This window comes from Oryctolagus cuniculus, chromosome 4, assembly GCF_051225735.1.
Source record: "Oryctolagus cuniculus isolate XC-2025 breed Fujian yellow rabbit chromosome 4, ASM5122573v1, whole genome shotgun sequence".
NCBI lineage: Eukaryota > Metazoa > Chordata > Mammalia > Lagomorpha > Leporidae > Oryctolagus > Oryctolagus cuniculus.
In genome coordinates this window covers 109027154-109044286 of record NC_142870.1, presented here as the reverse complement: position 1 = coordinate 109044286, position 17133 = coordinate 109027154, and the positions used below count along the sequence as shown (strand labels likewise).

General features: G+C 44.1%; 1 protein-coding gene and 1 pseudogene across 14 annotated transcripts in view; both read right to left on the bottom strand.

The window, feature by feature from the left end:
• TNIK (TRAF2 and NCK interacting kinase) overlaps nt 1-17133 on the bottom strand; it is a 393157-nt gene that overhangs the window by 123315 nt on the left and 252709 nt on the right. For all 14 annotated transcript variants that reach the window (XM_017346916.4, XM_017346919.4, XM_017346917.4 and 11 more), the window contains one exon: nt 13115-13240. In XM_017346916.4, the coding sequence (XP_017202405.3) occupies nt 13115-13240 (126 nt within the window). The remainder of the gene's footprint in view (nt 1-13114; nt 13241-17133) is intronic.
• Nucleotides 10453-10566, bottom strand: LOC127483118 (U2 spliceosomal RNA; annotated as a pseudogene).

Below are 17133 nucleotides of genomic sequence, written 5' to 3'. Positions count from 1 at the left end.
TTTTTTTAAAGAAGCATTTTTTAGAAACTTAATTAACTTTAAAGAACCCAAGAATGACACATCTTTTGCAAGTACTTAGCCATAACTATAACTTAGGAGACATAAGAATATCCTCCACTGTATACACTAAAACGAAGTAAATCTCTGAGAACAAGTTTTACTATTAACTCTCATAATACAACTCTTTGAGGACAGAGGTCCTGCATGGGGAGTCCTGCACAGTGACTCCTGTTGTTAATTTAACAATTAACAATCTTATGTATGATGTCAGCGATCACCCGAGGCTCTTGACATGCGCTGCCTAGACTATGGAAGTCTTCGAATCCACGTACTCCATCAGTATTCAGGCAACACCATAAGAAAAGTGGAAGTTCTCCCCTCCCTTCGGAGGAAAGTATATCCTGCTTTGATGACCACTTTATAAAGAACTCTTAAAACCCAGCAACAGAAAGCCAAGCAACCCACTTGAAAAAAACAGGCAGAGGACTGGAATAGATTATTTCTCTAAAGATCCACAAGTGTCTAACAATCATATGAGAACATGGCTAATGTCAATAGTCATTAGGAAAATACAGATGAAAACAAACCACTTTACATCCACTAAGATGTCTACAATTTTTTAAAATAGAGAAATCAGTGTCGTCATAGATTCCTGATGGGAATGGAAAGTGGTAGTGTCACTACAGCAACATTTTGTGGGTTCCTCAATAAATAAAACATAGAACTAACATAGGACTTGTAATTCCACTTCTACATACATATTCAAAGAGCTTAAAATAAATGTTCACATAAAACTTGGACATGAACGTTCAAAGTAGCCCTATTCCTAACAGACACAAGGTAGAAATAACCAAAATGCCCATCCACAGATGAATGGATAAACAAAGCATGCCATATCAATGCAATGGAATACGATCCACTCACAGGAAAGAGAGGCACCTTTGCACAAAACAGCGTGGCTAAATGGTGACTGTTCGGTGAAAGCAGCTAGAAACCAGGGCTGCATGTGATAGGACACCATTTATATGAAATATTCCAAATAGGCAACTCCAGGGAGATTGCAGATTAGTGGCTGCTAGGCATTGAGGCTAAGGAAAATGGGAGCGACTGCTTAATGGGTCTGCAGTTTCCTCTTGTGGAGATGAAAGGTTCTGTCCCTGCTTGTAGCACAGCATTGTGAATATGCTCAATGCCACTGAAATCCAACATTTCTAAAGTACTTAAAGGTTAGGTAAAGAGCCCCACTGTGGTGCAGCAGGTTAAGCTGCCACATGCAATGCTGGCATCCCACATGAACGCTGGTTAAAATCGCAGCTGCAGGAGCCTCTGTTGTGGCACAGCAGGTAAAACCATTGCCTGCAGCACTGGCATCCCATATACGCACTTGTTGGGTCCCAGCTGCTCTATTTCCGATCCAGCTCTCTGCTATGGCCTGGGAAAGCAGTAGAAGATGATACAAGTCCTTGGGTTCCTGCACCCACCTGCAAGACCTGGAAGAACCTCCAGGCTTCTGGCTTTGGATCAGCCCAGCTCCAGCCGTTGCAGCCATTTGGTGAATGAACCAGAGGATGGAAGACCTTCCTCCCTCTTTCTCTCCCTCCCTCCCTCTCTCCCTCTCTCTCTCTCTGCCTTTCAAATAAGTAAATCTTAGGAAAAACAAAATTCTGTCTGCACCACTTCTGATCCAGCTCCCTGCTAATATACCTGGGAAGTAGAAGATAGTCCAAGTGTTTGAGTGGCTGCCACCCACGTGGGAGATATAGATAAAGTTCTAGGTTCCTGGCTTTGGCCTGACCCAGCCCTGGTTGTTGCAGGCATTTGGGGAGTAAACCTGTGGATGGAATCTGTCTCTCTCTTACTCTCTAAGTCCACCTTTCAAATAAATAAAGCTTTAAAAATAAATAAAATTTAGGCAAATTTTATATTTTGTGTATTGCATCAGAATTTTTAAAAATCATATAAATTTCTTTCAAAATAATTCTAGAAGGGAAGAAGAAGATGAGTAAGTGCATGGAATGGGATTAACCATTGATTAAGGATTTTATGTTAGTTTGGAGGAAAATGAGTGTTCACTAAAATGTTCTGTCTGCTTTCATGTGTTTTGTGTCTCCTCCAAAATACAAAGCTAAAGAAAATCCCACCAGGTAGCAAGCTGGGAAACACCAGCAGGATGGGCCAAAGAAATATTCTTGGACAGAATGAAAAGACTTATTTTCTAAAGTGAGCAAAATGTGTTTTGTGCCCTTTCTCCAAATCCCATTTTGAAAAACACAGTGACCAGACCTCCTTCAAATGCATCCATTGCTCTCTATCAGCTGGAGAAATGTCCCACTACTGAGCTCTATTAGGCCACGTAATTACAGTTCCCAAGGAACACGGAGGAAGCCCAGTGACTCCAGTCTTTCAAAATTAGATTGGACAAAATACTTTCAAATATTCAGTAGGAGACAATCCTACTGAAGCCAGGCACTAATGTCAGTGATTTCTATAATTTGCTTCTCCATTCAACTCCAGCTGAAGGCTGCTAAATTCTTTTCATCTCACTATGGAACAAAATGATTGTTAAATTATGTAATAGGATTTTAAAAAAAGAGAAATAAAGGAACCAATGCTTGCTAGCAATGGGTTCCTGCAGCCACACAGCAACACGGATAATTACTGCCACCACGCAGCAGGGACCCTCCCTCTCCTAAGTAACCCCATCACATTAATAAACAGCAGCAGGGCTCAACATGCCAAGCCCAGCAGCGAGAAGTCAATAATTTCACATCTTACAAGTAAGAAATAATGGATCATTAATATTCTCCCCAAAAGCAAGTTCCCAAAGAACGTATACTGGGGCGATAGCGCTTGGTAACATTTCCTGAGAACTTAGCACACGCCAGGCACTGGGTTAAGTGATTTATCATTGTTGTTCTGTTAGTTCTGCTTCTCCCCCACTCCTTAATTCCCCTATCTTTATTTATTTGGAAATAGAGCTTAGTTATGGTCTGCAGCTTTATTCATAACATGCACTCATTAAACAACTGGAGCAGAGTTAACAGTATCTTGTTCTCTCAGTTGTAAGCCATATGACCTTGAGCATGTTCCCTAACCACCCTCGGCTCAGCAACGCTCCCTCCCTACCAACTACTACGATAAAATATAGAATTCCAACATCAGCTCTGTAGGTTTGACGTAAACACGGATTGTGCCAATGGATATAAAGCTCCCAGCAGCCAGAAATCTCAAAAAATACTTATAATGTAGTCATTCGTTAGTTCGCTTGCATTTATTAAAAAGCAACAAGGAAGAGTTCCCAACTCAGAAGACAGCACCGATGGCTCCTTAAGTCTGCGTCACTTGGATGGGCAAGCAGGAGGGCTGAGGGATGGGGGTAAAGGGAGCTGGGATCACGGGTCTCCAATACCTCTATCCACAGAAGAATATCAAGGACATGGGCGTTCTTTCCAAGTCTGCATCCCACAGCAAGACAATGACATGGTAGAATATTCCAGAAAATGGGTCCTTCTACTTGGAAGGCATTGGTGATAGAGGTTAAAAGGAATTTCACACTAAGAAATCCTCTCTCAACACCACCTAAAGCAACTGGGTCAGAAGCTGAAACAAACACCCATGGGAAGGGAGACAGAGGGCTAGGCCATGGGTGGGAAGGGCAAGTGCTCAGGCACAGTGGGGCTGGGGGCTGGGGGCTGGGGGCCAAGCGATTCAGAGAAGCTCGCAGTGCACCACAACCCAATGATTAAGGACAGGGATTGCTTGGTTACCTAGACATGGGCAGTTATCTCTATTGAGGTTAAAAAAAAAAAAAGATTGAGTTTTTAAAACAAAGAGTTCTGACATATTTCATGCATCTGCACGGATCACTGTCACACAGCTTTGTCAGCTGTCTCACATTTCTGACAAGCAGGACGTTTTCTCTTGGAGGCTGGGGGAGGCAGAGGTATTCTTGTGCCTTCCTGGGCTTCTCCATCTTCGGGGACAGTACTTTGGCTTCAGCAGATGCCAGTCTCCCGAGCTCCTCTTCCTGCACAGGGGAGGGGCCTTCAGAGCAAAGTCACCCAGTGTGGCCACTTCTAACCTTCCTCTCCCATCTTCAATAACCCTAACAAGAATTCGTAAACAATTTGTTTCGTTTACGATTTGAGAAGCAGGGATAGAGACACAGATAGAGAGGTCTTGATGAGTTGGTTCAATGTCCCAATGCCTGCAATAGTCAATAGTCAGGGCTGGGGCAGGCCAAAGCTGGGAGCCAATACCTCAATCCAATCCCCCCACTTGGATGGCAGCGACCCCACCACTCTAGCCATCACCACTGCTTCCCAGCATACACACACGCAGGAAGCTGGAGTTGGAAGCAGAGTCAGGACTCGAAGCTGGACACTTCAGTACGGACCACGAGCACCCCAAGTGGCGTTCAAACTGCTAGGCCGATGCCCGCCTCACTGAACAAATTTTAAAAGCATATTCCTAAGAGGCAGTCTGTGAGACTCACATGATCTTGGGGGTCCCTAAGCACTTACTCACGTGCTAGTTAAATGGTTTTAAGTTGCTGTTACAAGAGATAAGGCCATAAGATATTATCTTTAACCTGCAGGCACTAGCCCAGAATATCCTGACAGCCACCCATTCCTCCCAAACCTTAGTCATCAGTTACTCATAAGAATAAACAACTATGAACAGTTCCTGTCTATTTTGCAGTGCAAGGATGGCGGGAGGCAGGGGTGAGGAGGATAGACTGGGACCAGGAAAGTCTTCCCAACAATGAGCGGGTTGTCTACACCAAGCAGTTAGAGGCGCCCCTCAAAAAAAGGCAGGAGAGGGGCTGGCAATGTTGGGGGGGGGCAGTGGGTTGAGCCACAGTCTTGATGCCAGCATCCCATAGGGGTACCCTCAAGTTCTAGTTGCTCTCTGAAGTGCCTGGCAAAGCAGCGGAAGATACTTGTGCCCCGAACTCATGTGACAGACCCAGATGGAGTTCCAGGCTCCTGGCTTCAGCCAGAGACCAGCATCTCTGCAAAGGAGATGCCTTTGAGCCAGTAGGTCCAGAAACAGCAGTGAACAGCAGCAAGCGCACAGGACGGTTTGATCACGTGTGGCTAGCAACAGCCACAGAGCTCCTCTGCACCACTTGCAAAGAGTAAACAAAACCCAAGCTCAGCAACATGGTTACAGAAGGAGGCTTCTTCCCCAAGGGTAGTTTAAGTCTCTCAATAAAAAACATGAAATACGAAATGCAAAAATTGGTAGGTAGACATGCAGATATATTTAGCATTTCAATCAAGTGAATGAAGAAAAGTAGAACTGTGGGGAATTTCAAATTTGAAAAGTAACCACAACAGTCTTCTGCATTCATTTAAAAATGAGCAGGTATGTTAGGGAAATGAGCCACACACAGGAAGACCCACGTGATCACACTCATGTGCAATCTAAAAATTTGATCTCAATGAGGTTGAGGGTAGAACGGGGATTACCAGAATCTGGGGAGAAACAAGAGGCGTGTGTTGGGGAAAGGCTGAGTCAGGCAGGCTAAGTGACTGTTAGACAGCTCTGGTGTTCCATTGCCCAGCAGGGTGAGTATAGGAAATACCCTACTGCGTACTTGCCGACGAAAACACAGAAGGATTCTGAATGCTTTCAGCATAAGGAAATAGCAAAGGTTTGAGGATATATTCACCCTGATTTGACATTTTATGATGTGTATGTGTATCAAAACATCACACTGTACCCCATAAATATGTACAATTTTAATGTGTCAGTTAAAATTTTTAATTACAAAAAATTAAAACGCAAAGAACTCTTTGGTTTTGGAATTTTAGGCAGTAAAAAGAGATCTTTGAACTATAAATCCTACATTTTCTGAGTAGTTTAAAAAAAAAGAGTCCCAAGGATGTGCAGTGTCCCAAGCCTTGTCAATAAAGTGTCTGGCTAATGAACAACTTTATACTTTGAGAATGACAATGGTATTTGGACCCACTGAGCCAACTGGTATTTTTAGGAAGCCTGCCCGCAGGCCAGGCCCACTGAAAACTCTCCCAGTTGCTTACGTCTGAGGAGCAGACAAGACATCTCAGAGTCAGCATGACAGCATTCAGGGAAAACACTGGAGAACAGAGCTGCAGCTTGTGTTCAGCGCCTGGACTCAAACTTCACAGAGACTCTGCAGCCTGGGTGTGGTAGGAGTAAATCATCACATGTCCATGCTTTTTCCCCCAGAGCCTCAATCATAGAAATTAACCCTAAAGGTGTTAAAAAGTCACACCTCTGCACCTCAGAATGTTATACTCCAACAGAATTTGGGGTGCAACCAAGGGAGCAAGTTTTCAGACATAATAAAAACAAGAAAAGAAAAAAAGTGTAAGTCTTACAGCATTCAGGACTCAACATCGTGGCAGCTGAGGAGGCTGAGAAGAACTTAAGCAGGATCATACACTTTGCCTCAAAATTCATCTAAAAAATGGCCCAGAAAGGTTGCATGGACCATTTGCAAAATAACTTTGTCTTACAGGAAATGAAACTGTTCCAATGAAATTCTTCAGTGTAGAAGAAATAAATTTCACATTTTTTGCAAAGAATCAATTATTCATAAGATGACTCCATGAAAAGTTGAACTCAGTACCAGTTACAAGGAATTAGTTTCAGTGTAGCTTTAGATGGAGAGCTAAGTAATTTACATTCTGTCTCTCCAAGACATGCAACGGGGCAGCTCTGAAACTGGGAGACTGTTTACCACACTTCTCTTGCCCTTTTTAGGGGAAATTTTAGCAATTTCCACTCACAAGGAACAAGATTCAATCACTTCTCCAGACACATGACCTAGCCTCTACATATAACGGAAGGGAGTTCTTTAGTTATAAAAATAACAAACTGATTAAAACAATAAAAATAACCTTTATATGTAACACCTGGAACTAAGAAGAGAAATTTTAATTAACAGGTCAAAAGAATCGAGATGGATGAGTTTTTAATGGCATAACCTGCAGCACCTAAACCATAAAATAACCAAACATGGAGCAGACATGATTTTTGACAAGCAAAGGTGTCACAGCAATGTAAACCCAAAATATACTCCTAGTGGACACAGATCTGGGGTTGTGGTCAACATGAAAATTCTATTAAAAAAAACTCTCATTTGGTATGTGAGTTCATGTTTTACTTTGAGATGATCTTTATTTTTTTTAAAGATTTATTTCTTTGAAAGGCAGAGTGACAGAGAAGGGACAGAGAAGAGAGAAATCTTCTATCTGCTAGTTTACTTCTCCAGAAGGCCCCAAATAGCCATGGCTGGGTGCTCCTTCATGGTCACCCCTATAGGTGGCAGGGGTCCAAGTACTTGGGCCATCATCTGCTGCTTTCCCAAGAGCATCAGCAAGGAGCTGGATCAGAAGTGGAGCAGCCAAGGCTCTACCCAGTACTCTGACATGGGGTGCTGCCATTTAAACAGCACCTTAACCTGCTGCACCACAAAGCCAACCCCAGGAGCTGATCTTACACAGGTCTCAGAGAAGCCAAGCAAATGCATGGAACTGAGTGTGTATGGAAAGCAACAAGCATGCTGGGATCTCTGGTGGAGACTGAAATGGAGTGGGCCCTCTAAACAGCTGGCATCCTGCTCCAACATTTGGCCGCTGTTTGGAATTTCAGACCCAGTATTTCTAGACCATTTGATTTCTCAAAACTTTTCAAGTAATCCATGTGAAACTGCTCTGTTTTTTCTAATGTTGGCATAATTAAAACTCTACCACCTTATGTGAACCTAACTGAACATATTTAGCCTCTGGGTTGCCAGTATGCAAACTCAGACCTAGCCCAACATGATCATTTTTATAAGGTAAAAACCAAAGGCAAGCACACTGTCTCTGCCAACTGAAGTCTAGTCTCAGGATTCCGGAGTCAAGTTGCCGCCAACTGCTGGAATATTTGCCCCTAAGATGACAACTGTATAATTTCTTAACTCCTATTCTACTGTCTACAGCATGATAGTCTAAGGAATGGCTTATTGGGCCATTACAGTACAATAATCTGCTGTCTTACTTGACTACTCCAAGTTTTGGGAGCTAGCTAGAAAATACTGTCTATTTTAAAATGATTTATTTATGTATGTAGGTACATATCTATAAGGCAGAATGAGAAACAGAGATCTATCTGCCGATTCACTCCTCAAATGGCTGCAATACCTGGCACTGGAGCCAGTGCAGGCCAAAGCCAGGAACTAGGAACTTTATCTAGGTCTCCGACATGGGTGACAGCGACCCAACTACTTACACCATCTTTTGTTGCCTACCCAGGCACATCAGTAGGAAGCTGTATGGGAAGCAGAGCAGCTGGGACTCAACCGTGCTCTGAGATGGGATGCCAGCACTGTAAGGGGCAGCTCAGCCCGCAGTGATACAATGCTCGCCCCAGATATTATCTCCTTGTACAAGGTATTCTAGCCCCGTGATGGTTAGGGCGATATCAAAAGAGACAGCAAATCACATGTGACTCTGCACTCTAATTTTAGAGAAATTAAGCCCATTTAATAGAGAGGACATCTCACTCACTCCCTGTGTCTGAACTGCACGCAGCAAAATTGAAAGCCTCTTGCTCCTGAGATGCAGCAGAATGAGATGGAAATGTTGTGTCACAGCTCGCCTTGTTTCCCAAAGATTGGAATCTTTATTGAAAGAGCTCCCTTTTTTGATTTCCGGACCAGGCCCTGAGCGGTTGATAAAGGAGAATTACTTGGCCATTATCAGAAGTGGTTGAATTTCCACAAAGAGCTGGAACTAAACAAGAGTTTATCTCTACAAGACTGATAGAATTCGCACAGCTTATGATTCAATCAGACACCTGAAACAGCACATGCACCGGCTGGAGGGATACGGCCAACCTCTGTCCCTTAGTCACAGCAAAAGAACCATCTGGGGAATAGCTCACATTGTCTGAATACAGGGAATAAATTTTAGGAAATGTCTTTGGCTGCCATAGGCCATGTCTCCATATAGTCTATGATATTTTTATATAAATGTAATCCTGATAAAATTCAAATAGTCAACCATCAGTGATGTTTACAATTAATTAATGAAGCATTCCCCAAAAGTTTCGTGCACTTTCAAGATGTATCTTTCAGATTTCACAATAATCCTATTAGCAGCTAACTGATCTACTGTTCTCTTCAAATACTAAGAAACTGAGGAATGAAGATCAAAATGAAGGCAAAGTAAACTTATTGAAACGCAAAGCTTCAACCCTGTTTGGAGAACCCACCTTTGGTATCAGCACTATTTTTCATGACCAAAAGAAGAATGCAGAGTTTAAGGGCTAGATTCTGGTACCAGACAGCATGGGGTTAGCTAGCACACACTGGCTTCACCAAGGGCTAGCAGTCATATTTTTGGACACTTAACTTCTCTGAGCCAAATTTTCTCATATGTCAAGTAAGGATAATAATACGCATTCATTTGTAAAGTGGCCATAAATATCTAATGAAATAATATGACAATGTAAACAAACAGTCTTGGCATGTGATAAGCAGGTGACAAATACTGCTGACCATTATTCTGATGACACAGAATGCCCTACAACTAGTGAATCAGAGCCTTGCAGTTAAGTATGCATTATACTCTATACTCACACTCCTCCAATATTGCCATCTGATGTTAATTTCCTATTATGTTTCTGTATTGCCCTTACTTGTCCAAATTCTTCCTGACTTTTCTCATTGCATAGAAGTACAACTGGACAGAGAAATGAGACTCTTATCCTGAGGATGCTTTCCATAGCTTCTGTCTCATCCCTAGAGATACAGCAGCTACTGGACAACTGTTACCGGGATGGTTGGGACACTGTGCAGGGACGTGGGTCTCACAGGTGCTGGGCCCTCAGTCTTCCAAACAGAGAAGAATATGCAGCCCGTAAGCACCACACATTTTGCCCCTGCATTCACCTACAAGTGGGGAGAATGGGATATGCAGGGCTCCACCCTCTGCGGGCAGGGTTGGAAGGCTCACTACCTGCAAAGCCTCTTTACCAAGTTCAGGAAGGGCATGAACTTACTAAAACAGCCTCCACACTGGTCTCCTTGCTCTGTCCTTACCCACAGCCACTCTGCTCTCAACCCAGCAGCCTCCAGGACCTTTTCATCCTGCGGATCGGGTCCCGTTGCGGCACCATCAAAGCCTTCCAATGGCTCTCCCACCTCTCACGCAGTAAGAGCTCAGGTCTCTCCATGGCTGTAAGGCCGTACGATCTGCTCCCACACTCACTGTTCCACTTTCCATGGCCTTCAGAGAACACCAGGCCTCGAATGTCCTTCCCCGAGTCATCGTCATCAGGGCTCCTAATGAACACTGCACTCATCGCTGTGTCTTAGTTCGGGCTGCTGTAACACAGCACCATAGACCAGCAGCTCATAGACAAGTTAGTGTTTCTCATGGATCAGGAGGCCGAAAATCTTTGACTAGGGTGCCGGTAGGGTCAAGTTCTTGTGAGATCCTCTGGGTACACACTGTTGACTTCTTGACTTTATTAAACTGATAAGAACAGATACTACACTTGATCTTAGCCAAAAGGCCGAGAAGCGATTGACTTCTTGACTTTATAAAGGCACTGGACCCACCCATGAGAGCTCCACTCTCATGAGCTGATCATCTCCCAAAGGCCCTGCCTCCTAGGATCCTCACAGGACGGGGTCAGGATCTTAACACACGAATGCCAGGGGAACAGAAATAGTCAGTCTAGCACATTGCAACCCTCACCTGCATGCCTCAGTAACCTTTCATTGTTCTAACAGGCACTTACCAGCTTTCAGTGTGCTTCAAAATTTTATTTATTATGTTTATTCACAGGGGCAAGTCCATCCAAATTGTTTCACGGTTTATTCTTTTGTTGTCATAGGGATCTCTCTCTCTTGAGAGGTACATAGTCATATTTATTTTTCTACTACTTTCCTTTTAAAAATATTTATTTGAAAGGCAGAGTTACAGAGAGGGAGGGAGGGAGAGAGAGAGAGGGAGAGACAGAGACAGAGACAGAGAGAGAGAGAGAGGTCTTCCATCCGCTGGTTCACTCCCTAGATGGCCACAATAGCCGGATCTGCATGGATCCGAAGCCAGGAGCCGCTTCCAGGTCTTCCCACACAGGTGCAGGAACCCAAGGACTTGGGCCATCTTCTACTGCTTTCCCCAGGCCATAGCAGAGAGCAGGATTGGAAGGGGAGCAGCTGAGACTCAAACCAGCACTGCAGGCAGCAACTTTACCTGCTACGCCACAGCACTGGACCCTCCTACTACTTTCATGGTTTTAAGTTTCATGTTTATGCATTCTATACATTGAAGGGCCATAATTATAAGGGCTATAACTTTTTCAGACATCATATAAAATATACTATATCAACATGCTCATAAAATAGGTGTATTTATCCTAAAGTGCCATTTTATTTAAATCTGGAGAAGAAAATTTTGGGAAAAAAAATCTCAATAGCTCCTTTCATTTGAAAAACTGAGTATTCAATATCAAGTAACATAAAAATCTTATTGGTGGTTTGAAATAGTATCACTGGAGCCATACAGTTTAGCACAGTTTTTGCCATACAATAGGCATTGACAATTCTGTGAATTTTTCATGTTTGACATATACTAAGATCTCCAGAAAATGAGCAAGACAATAAATGGTTAAAAGAGCATTTTTAGAAACATTAAGACAAAGTGTCTGTTGGACAAAGGGTAGCTTGAGAGAGAATGAAAGAAGACATATAGGAAGGTACAGGAGAGGATAGAGGAGGACAGAGAGGAGAGGGGAGGAGAGAAGGGGAGGAGAGAGGAGGGGAGGGAAAAAAAGGGAAGGGAAGAGAGGAGCCCAAGTGAGAGCGAACTATTCTAAGATATAGGCTTCCACTGAATTTCCAGGGGTGGTTATAAAACTGTCAATGGAACGTCAAACCATAATGGTATTCTACATGGGCTGCAGGACTAAGCCAGTGCTATGGTGTAGCTGGTAATCGCCACTGCCTGCAGTGCCAGCATCTCATAAAGGCACCAGTTTGAATCCCAGCTGTTCCACTTCCAATCCAGCTCCCTGCTAATGTGCCTGGGAAAGCAGCAGAAGATGGCCCAAGTCCTTGGGCCCCTGCATCAACCTGGGAGACCCGGAAGAAGCTCCTGGCTTTGGATCGGCACAGCTCCAGTCATTGCGGCCAACTGGGGAGTGAACCAGCGGACAGAAGATCTTTCTCTGTCTCTCCCCCTTCCTCTCTTGTAACTTTGCTTTTGAAATAAATAAATACATCTTAAGAAAAAAAAATACTAAGTGAATAAAAAATCCAGTGATAAAAATCAAGATCAGCAAATGCAATCTAGGGTAGGCAGAGCAGGAACAAGGTAGTGGTATTAATAGCCAACATGAGCGGAACTGTCAATCAGGGATGTCTTAGCAGATTTTAAAGGAAAAGGACTGAGGTACACAGCTATGTGGATGAGGGGAAGCAGAAAAAGAAAAACAACATTTGCAGTGCGCCTACGTGCTATCAGATGCTATGTTTGGTGTTTTACTCATGGAGCTGGAATTTGCATTTGACAGTCACTCACACATTAGTGACAGGAGAAAGAATCAGATAGAACCTGGTTAGATGCTAGCTACACCACTGCTAGCTATATACCAGTAAGTACATAAACCGCTAGTAAACTTCAAGGTCAAGTCAACTGGTCTTGGGTTTGTTTACTTACCTTATCTGTAAACCTTAGTTCTGTCATTCAAGAAATGAAGATAGTAATTTCTATCTCAAAAAATGTAATAAATGATATAATTCATAAAAAGTAAATAGCATGTTGCCTAAAATATGGTAAAAATGCAACAAATGGCTGTCAATCAGTGGGGGGAAAAACAAAGAATTTAACAACTGGCTTTAGAGATGACCCATGTTAAAGGAGAGAAGAAAGATTTGGAGATACTGAGAAGATTGAGATCTGAGAAATCCCAAGGAAGAAAACCTTGAAAATACAATGTCACAGAAATCATGGGACCAAGAGCTTCAGAGAAGCAGTTACTTCATCAAGTTTAGCAATGAGGATAAAGAAATGGACCACTCAGCCTTGATCTTCACATAAGGAAAGCAAACGTGGACAGTGCTACATACCCAAAGCTGGTCATCCATGCCCGGCGGGTTCTTCTTGATAAAAGCACCATAGTACGTAGCAATATTCCGGTGATGAGAATATTTCTTCAACATGTTAATTTCTTGTTTGATTTCTTCCTCTTCATCCTGCATTAGAACCACATATATTCTGTCATGAAAATCCATTGACTTACTAGATTCTGTTCTACACTATCTTACCAACAAAGTAATAATTCGTTTCTTCAGGGGTCTTCTTCCATACCGATAAAGAAATGGAATAATTATAACCAATGACAAAGAAAAGGTTTACAAGACAACACACTGGAGGTCCAAGGGTCTTCGGCGTTTGCATGGCAAACAGACCTGGCCCACACTCTGCTGAGACAAAAAGAAACCTTAACTCTTCTCCAGGCAGAGATCAAGGTGGACAGGCTATTGAGATGAGCCCTCACTAGGCCCCTGGGAACTGTGTCCATTCAGTGCCTATCACTGGTCATACCTGCAGAGGAAAGGCTGTGCAGAGTGCAAAGAAAAAACATGAGCTCTCAGATTAAAATTTTGTTAGGTTCCCTTCCTTTGAAACCTACTTTGATTGAAGTGCTTGAGTGAAGAGGATGAAAGCCAAATGGGAAAGGGAGCAGGGGTAAGTTCTGGAGATCTGAGAAAGTGCACAATGCAGGAGTACCCAGCTCACCCCCAGGAAACTAAGCATGAAGAAGGCACAGGGGGAAACTCTCCAACGGAGTTCGTTTCCTGATATTCAGATTTTATTCATTCTGAGTTTCAATTTGTAGTCTGCCCACTTGGGCCACAACTGGTGGGCCGTGTGCTCTCCCTTCACTATTTGATCTGTGTGTCCACGTCCTTTGGACTGCAAAATAGTGTTTTATTTTTGAGGCTGGTGGGGGAAGTTTCTACCCCAGGATAATTGTCTTAGACACACCAATAAGCACAGACTGTCCCTGAGTATACAAGTTTACATTACCATGACCTGAAAGACCACCCACAGTGTGTCCCCCTCTGCGCTGGGGGTGTGGGGGGACTCCAATCCAAAAGGAAACAAAGTTGCTAAGCCTTCCCTCAACAAGGCCATTGAGCCTTTGCTTGAGTTTGCCCCACTTCCACATCCCAGTGACTCAGCGTTTCCAACAATCCAAGATGGCCCCTGGGGGAGGCACCTAGCCTGACAGGAGACTTCTGTATTCGTGGACAGTATGTGTCCTCGGCTGTGATAGGCCCTTGAGAGCGTGCCCGGCTCGTGTCCTGCCTTACCTTTCAGCTGGTTGGCTCAGTTCCCTCGTGCCCTGGACAAGGGCCCTTTCTGTGTCTATAAAAGCTCTTCCCTTCCCAATAAAGTCATGACTGATCTCCCGGCTCTAGTGTGGCTCCTTTGCCGCCGACACTCATCATCCCACTTGGCCCCTGAGCTCCCCAGGCTGGCCCTGAGGAGCTCTATCGGACCTGCTGCCCCGTGATGAGCAGCACCCCTCTGTCCCCCCCGTCTTCTCTGCTGGATGGCTTCCACCGAGGAGGCCTGCATTGCAGGGCCCTTCTGCAGCCCCGACGTGTGACGTCTCAGACTGGCATCCAAATTCATCATTCCCTCAAAAACGTTCTTCTCTATGTGTCCAGAACACGGGCTCCCAGCTTGCTTTTGTTCTCTGTAACACCCACAGCACTAATCAACGTAAGTGCCAGGATAAATATTTGCAAAGGTCCCAAGGCCTAGAGGGCACTGGTGCTGTTAGAAGGAATGGCAAGAATAGGATGAGGAGGGTGGAGAATCGATGACATTTCCTGACCGCACATAAAAGAACTGGGGGGGGGGGGTAATGGGAATTTGCAAGCCTAGGAGAACTAAAGCATAGTACACATCACATATACTTAACTAAGCTGAAGACTAGGTAATCTCCAAATAGGCCATACATAGGATGGGCATGCTGAGCTCAGAGCACAGCAGTGAGGGAATGTGTGTGGGTGTGGGTGTGTGTATGTATATGTGGTGGGTTGGTGTTGAGGGGCTCAGACAGGTTTGAGGCAGGGGCACAGCACATGGACCCAGGCCTTCTGCCCCACAGCCATGGGAAACTCTCCACGGCTTCACATGGGCCTGTGGCGAGAATGACCTTCACAAACCTCCAACTGGATCAAGGAGACCTGCAGGGCACCTCAGGTGGGACTACGGGACCTACTAGGTATTTTACACTTGCCCATAGGAGCTAAATAACTGTGGCTGCCTGGGCGTTGTAAGCAGGTGTACTGTGAGGGAAGTGTATACAGATAGGGGATAAAACCAGTCTGAGGGTTTCTGTGGGTAGCAGGGCATGGGCTACTGGCCGACTAACACGGCAGCCATGTACAATGAGAAAAGACGCAGGTCAGTTTCCAGCTGCAATAGGCCATCTTTGCTCCAGCTGTTGGCAGGGAGAAGGCAGCTGTTTCTACGGTGTTCACTGTCGGCCTCCTGGGCTCTCCCCAGGATGGTGGGTGATGTGGGAGAAAGGCAGGGGGTGGGAGCTCTGCTTAACCAAAGCTAACCATACCATTAAGAAAGTAAGAGCTTAGGAAACAGCTCAACACCAGCATAATTCAGTATGAAATTAAATGTAGGCTAAATGGTACTGGAGGCCAGGAGTAAGGCAGCACGTTCTCCCTCACTCTGCAAAAGGAAACGGAGCCAATGTTGACGACGCATGGAGTTTGAGGCCAGCAAAGTGGGGACAGGTAGGAGAGGTGTGTGCAGAGTTACAGTTTCACCCATTTCTGCCTGGAGGATCTAAGGCAAGAAATCTAACTTTTGGGAACCCAAGTTTTCTCATCAACAGTGAGATACAGATACTGTAATTCCCAACATGCCATTAATAATTAAACGAGGTATGTGAAAGTTATAAAGTGTAATACAAAGTAAATGCTATATGAATTTTCTGAACCCAATAACAAGGCTAGGAGATTAGGGATGTAAGTCCTTTGCGTTTTAGGTTTAAATTACCCCGTTTCCAACTACAATTATGAAACCACCATTGGCCATAATTATTTTCTGTAGGTCTGATATGCAACCTTGATCTTGGTCACATGGCCTTGTGAGTGTGTGATTCACCAGGACTTCAGGGACTTACTATTGCTCAGAATTTTAGACTTGGGTTCAGAGGGCAATCAGATATTTGGTGAAATAAACTCCGCCCATGACAAGAGCTCACATAATCATGCCACAATCAGTCCCGCCTCTCACAATGACCCCCAGAGGAGAGGTGGTACACCACTTTCAGAAAGACCAAGAGAATAACAGGATAGAATTAGACTAAGCAGTTATGACAGGGATGTTCTCTGTCTAAAGTTTTTTTTTATATTGCCATTTCATTTTAAATGTAGGCAAGACAGACCAAGGAAGATCCTCCATTTGTTGGTTCATTCCACAAATGTTGTGTGTCTTGGGCTAATTTAAAGCCAGGAGCCTGGAATTCTACTGGGGTCTCCCATGTGGGTGGCAAGGATTAACTGCTTGAACTATGGTCTGCTGCCTCCCAGGGTGAGCACTAGCAGGAAAATGCATCAGAATTAGAGCAACCGGATTTGTACCTGGCACTCTGACATGAGATATGGGTGTCCCAAGTGGTGATTTAACTGCTACGCCAAACATCTACCTTGTATTATTCTTATATCTTAAATATCAAGCACGAGGATCAAGCTCACGGAGAACTAATGGCTACTGGGTCATAATGAAAAGGTAATAGTTCCAAGTTGTCACCAACTTGGAAAGTTTGGCTACATGACTTGCTTTGGCCAATGGGACATCAGCAAACATGACACAGCAAGGGCCTAGGGACTGGTCCTCTGCAAGTGTTTGCACAGAATGCTTTCACCCACAGTCATGCAAGAAGCAACTTGAGGGAGATAAGAAACCCTGCAAAGAGATAGCAGTTTTCAAATGCAATGAAGTGGATGGTTCGAGACAATGCTGTTTAAGCCATTGACAAACTTTGATATCACATAAGGTTAGCTTTGGCTGGATTATACATGCTCATGACCGTGGTCATGAAATA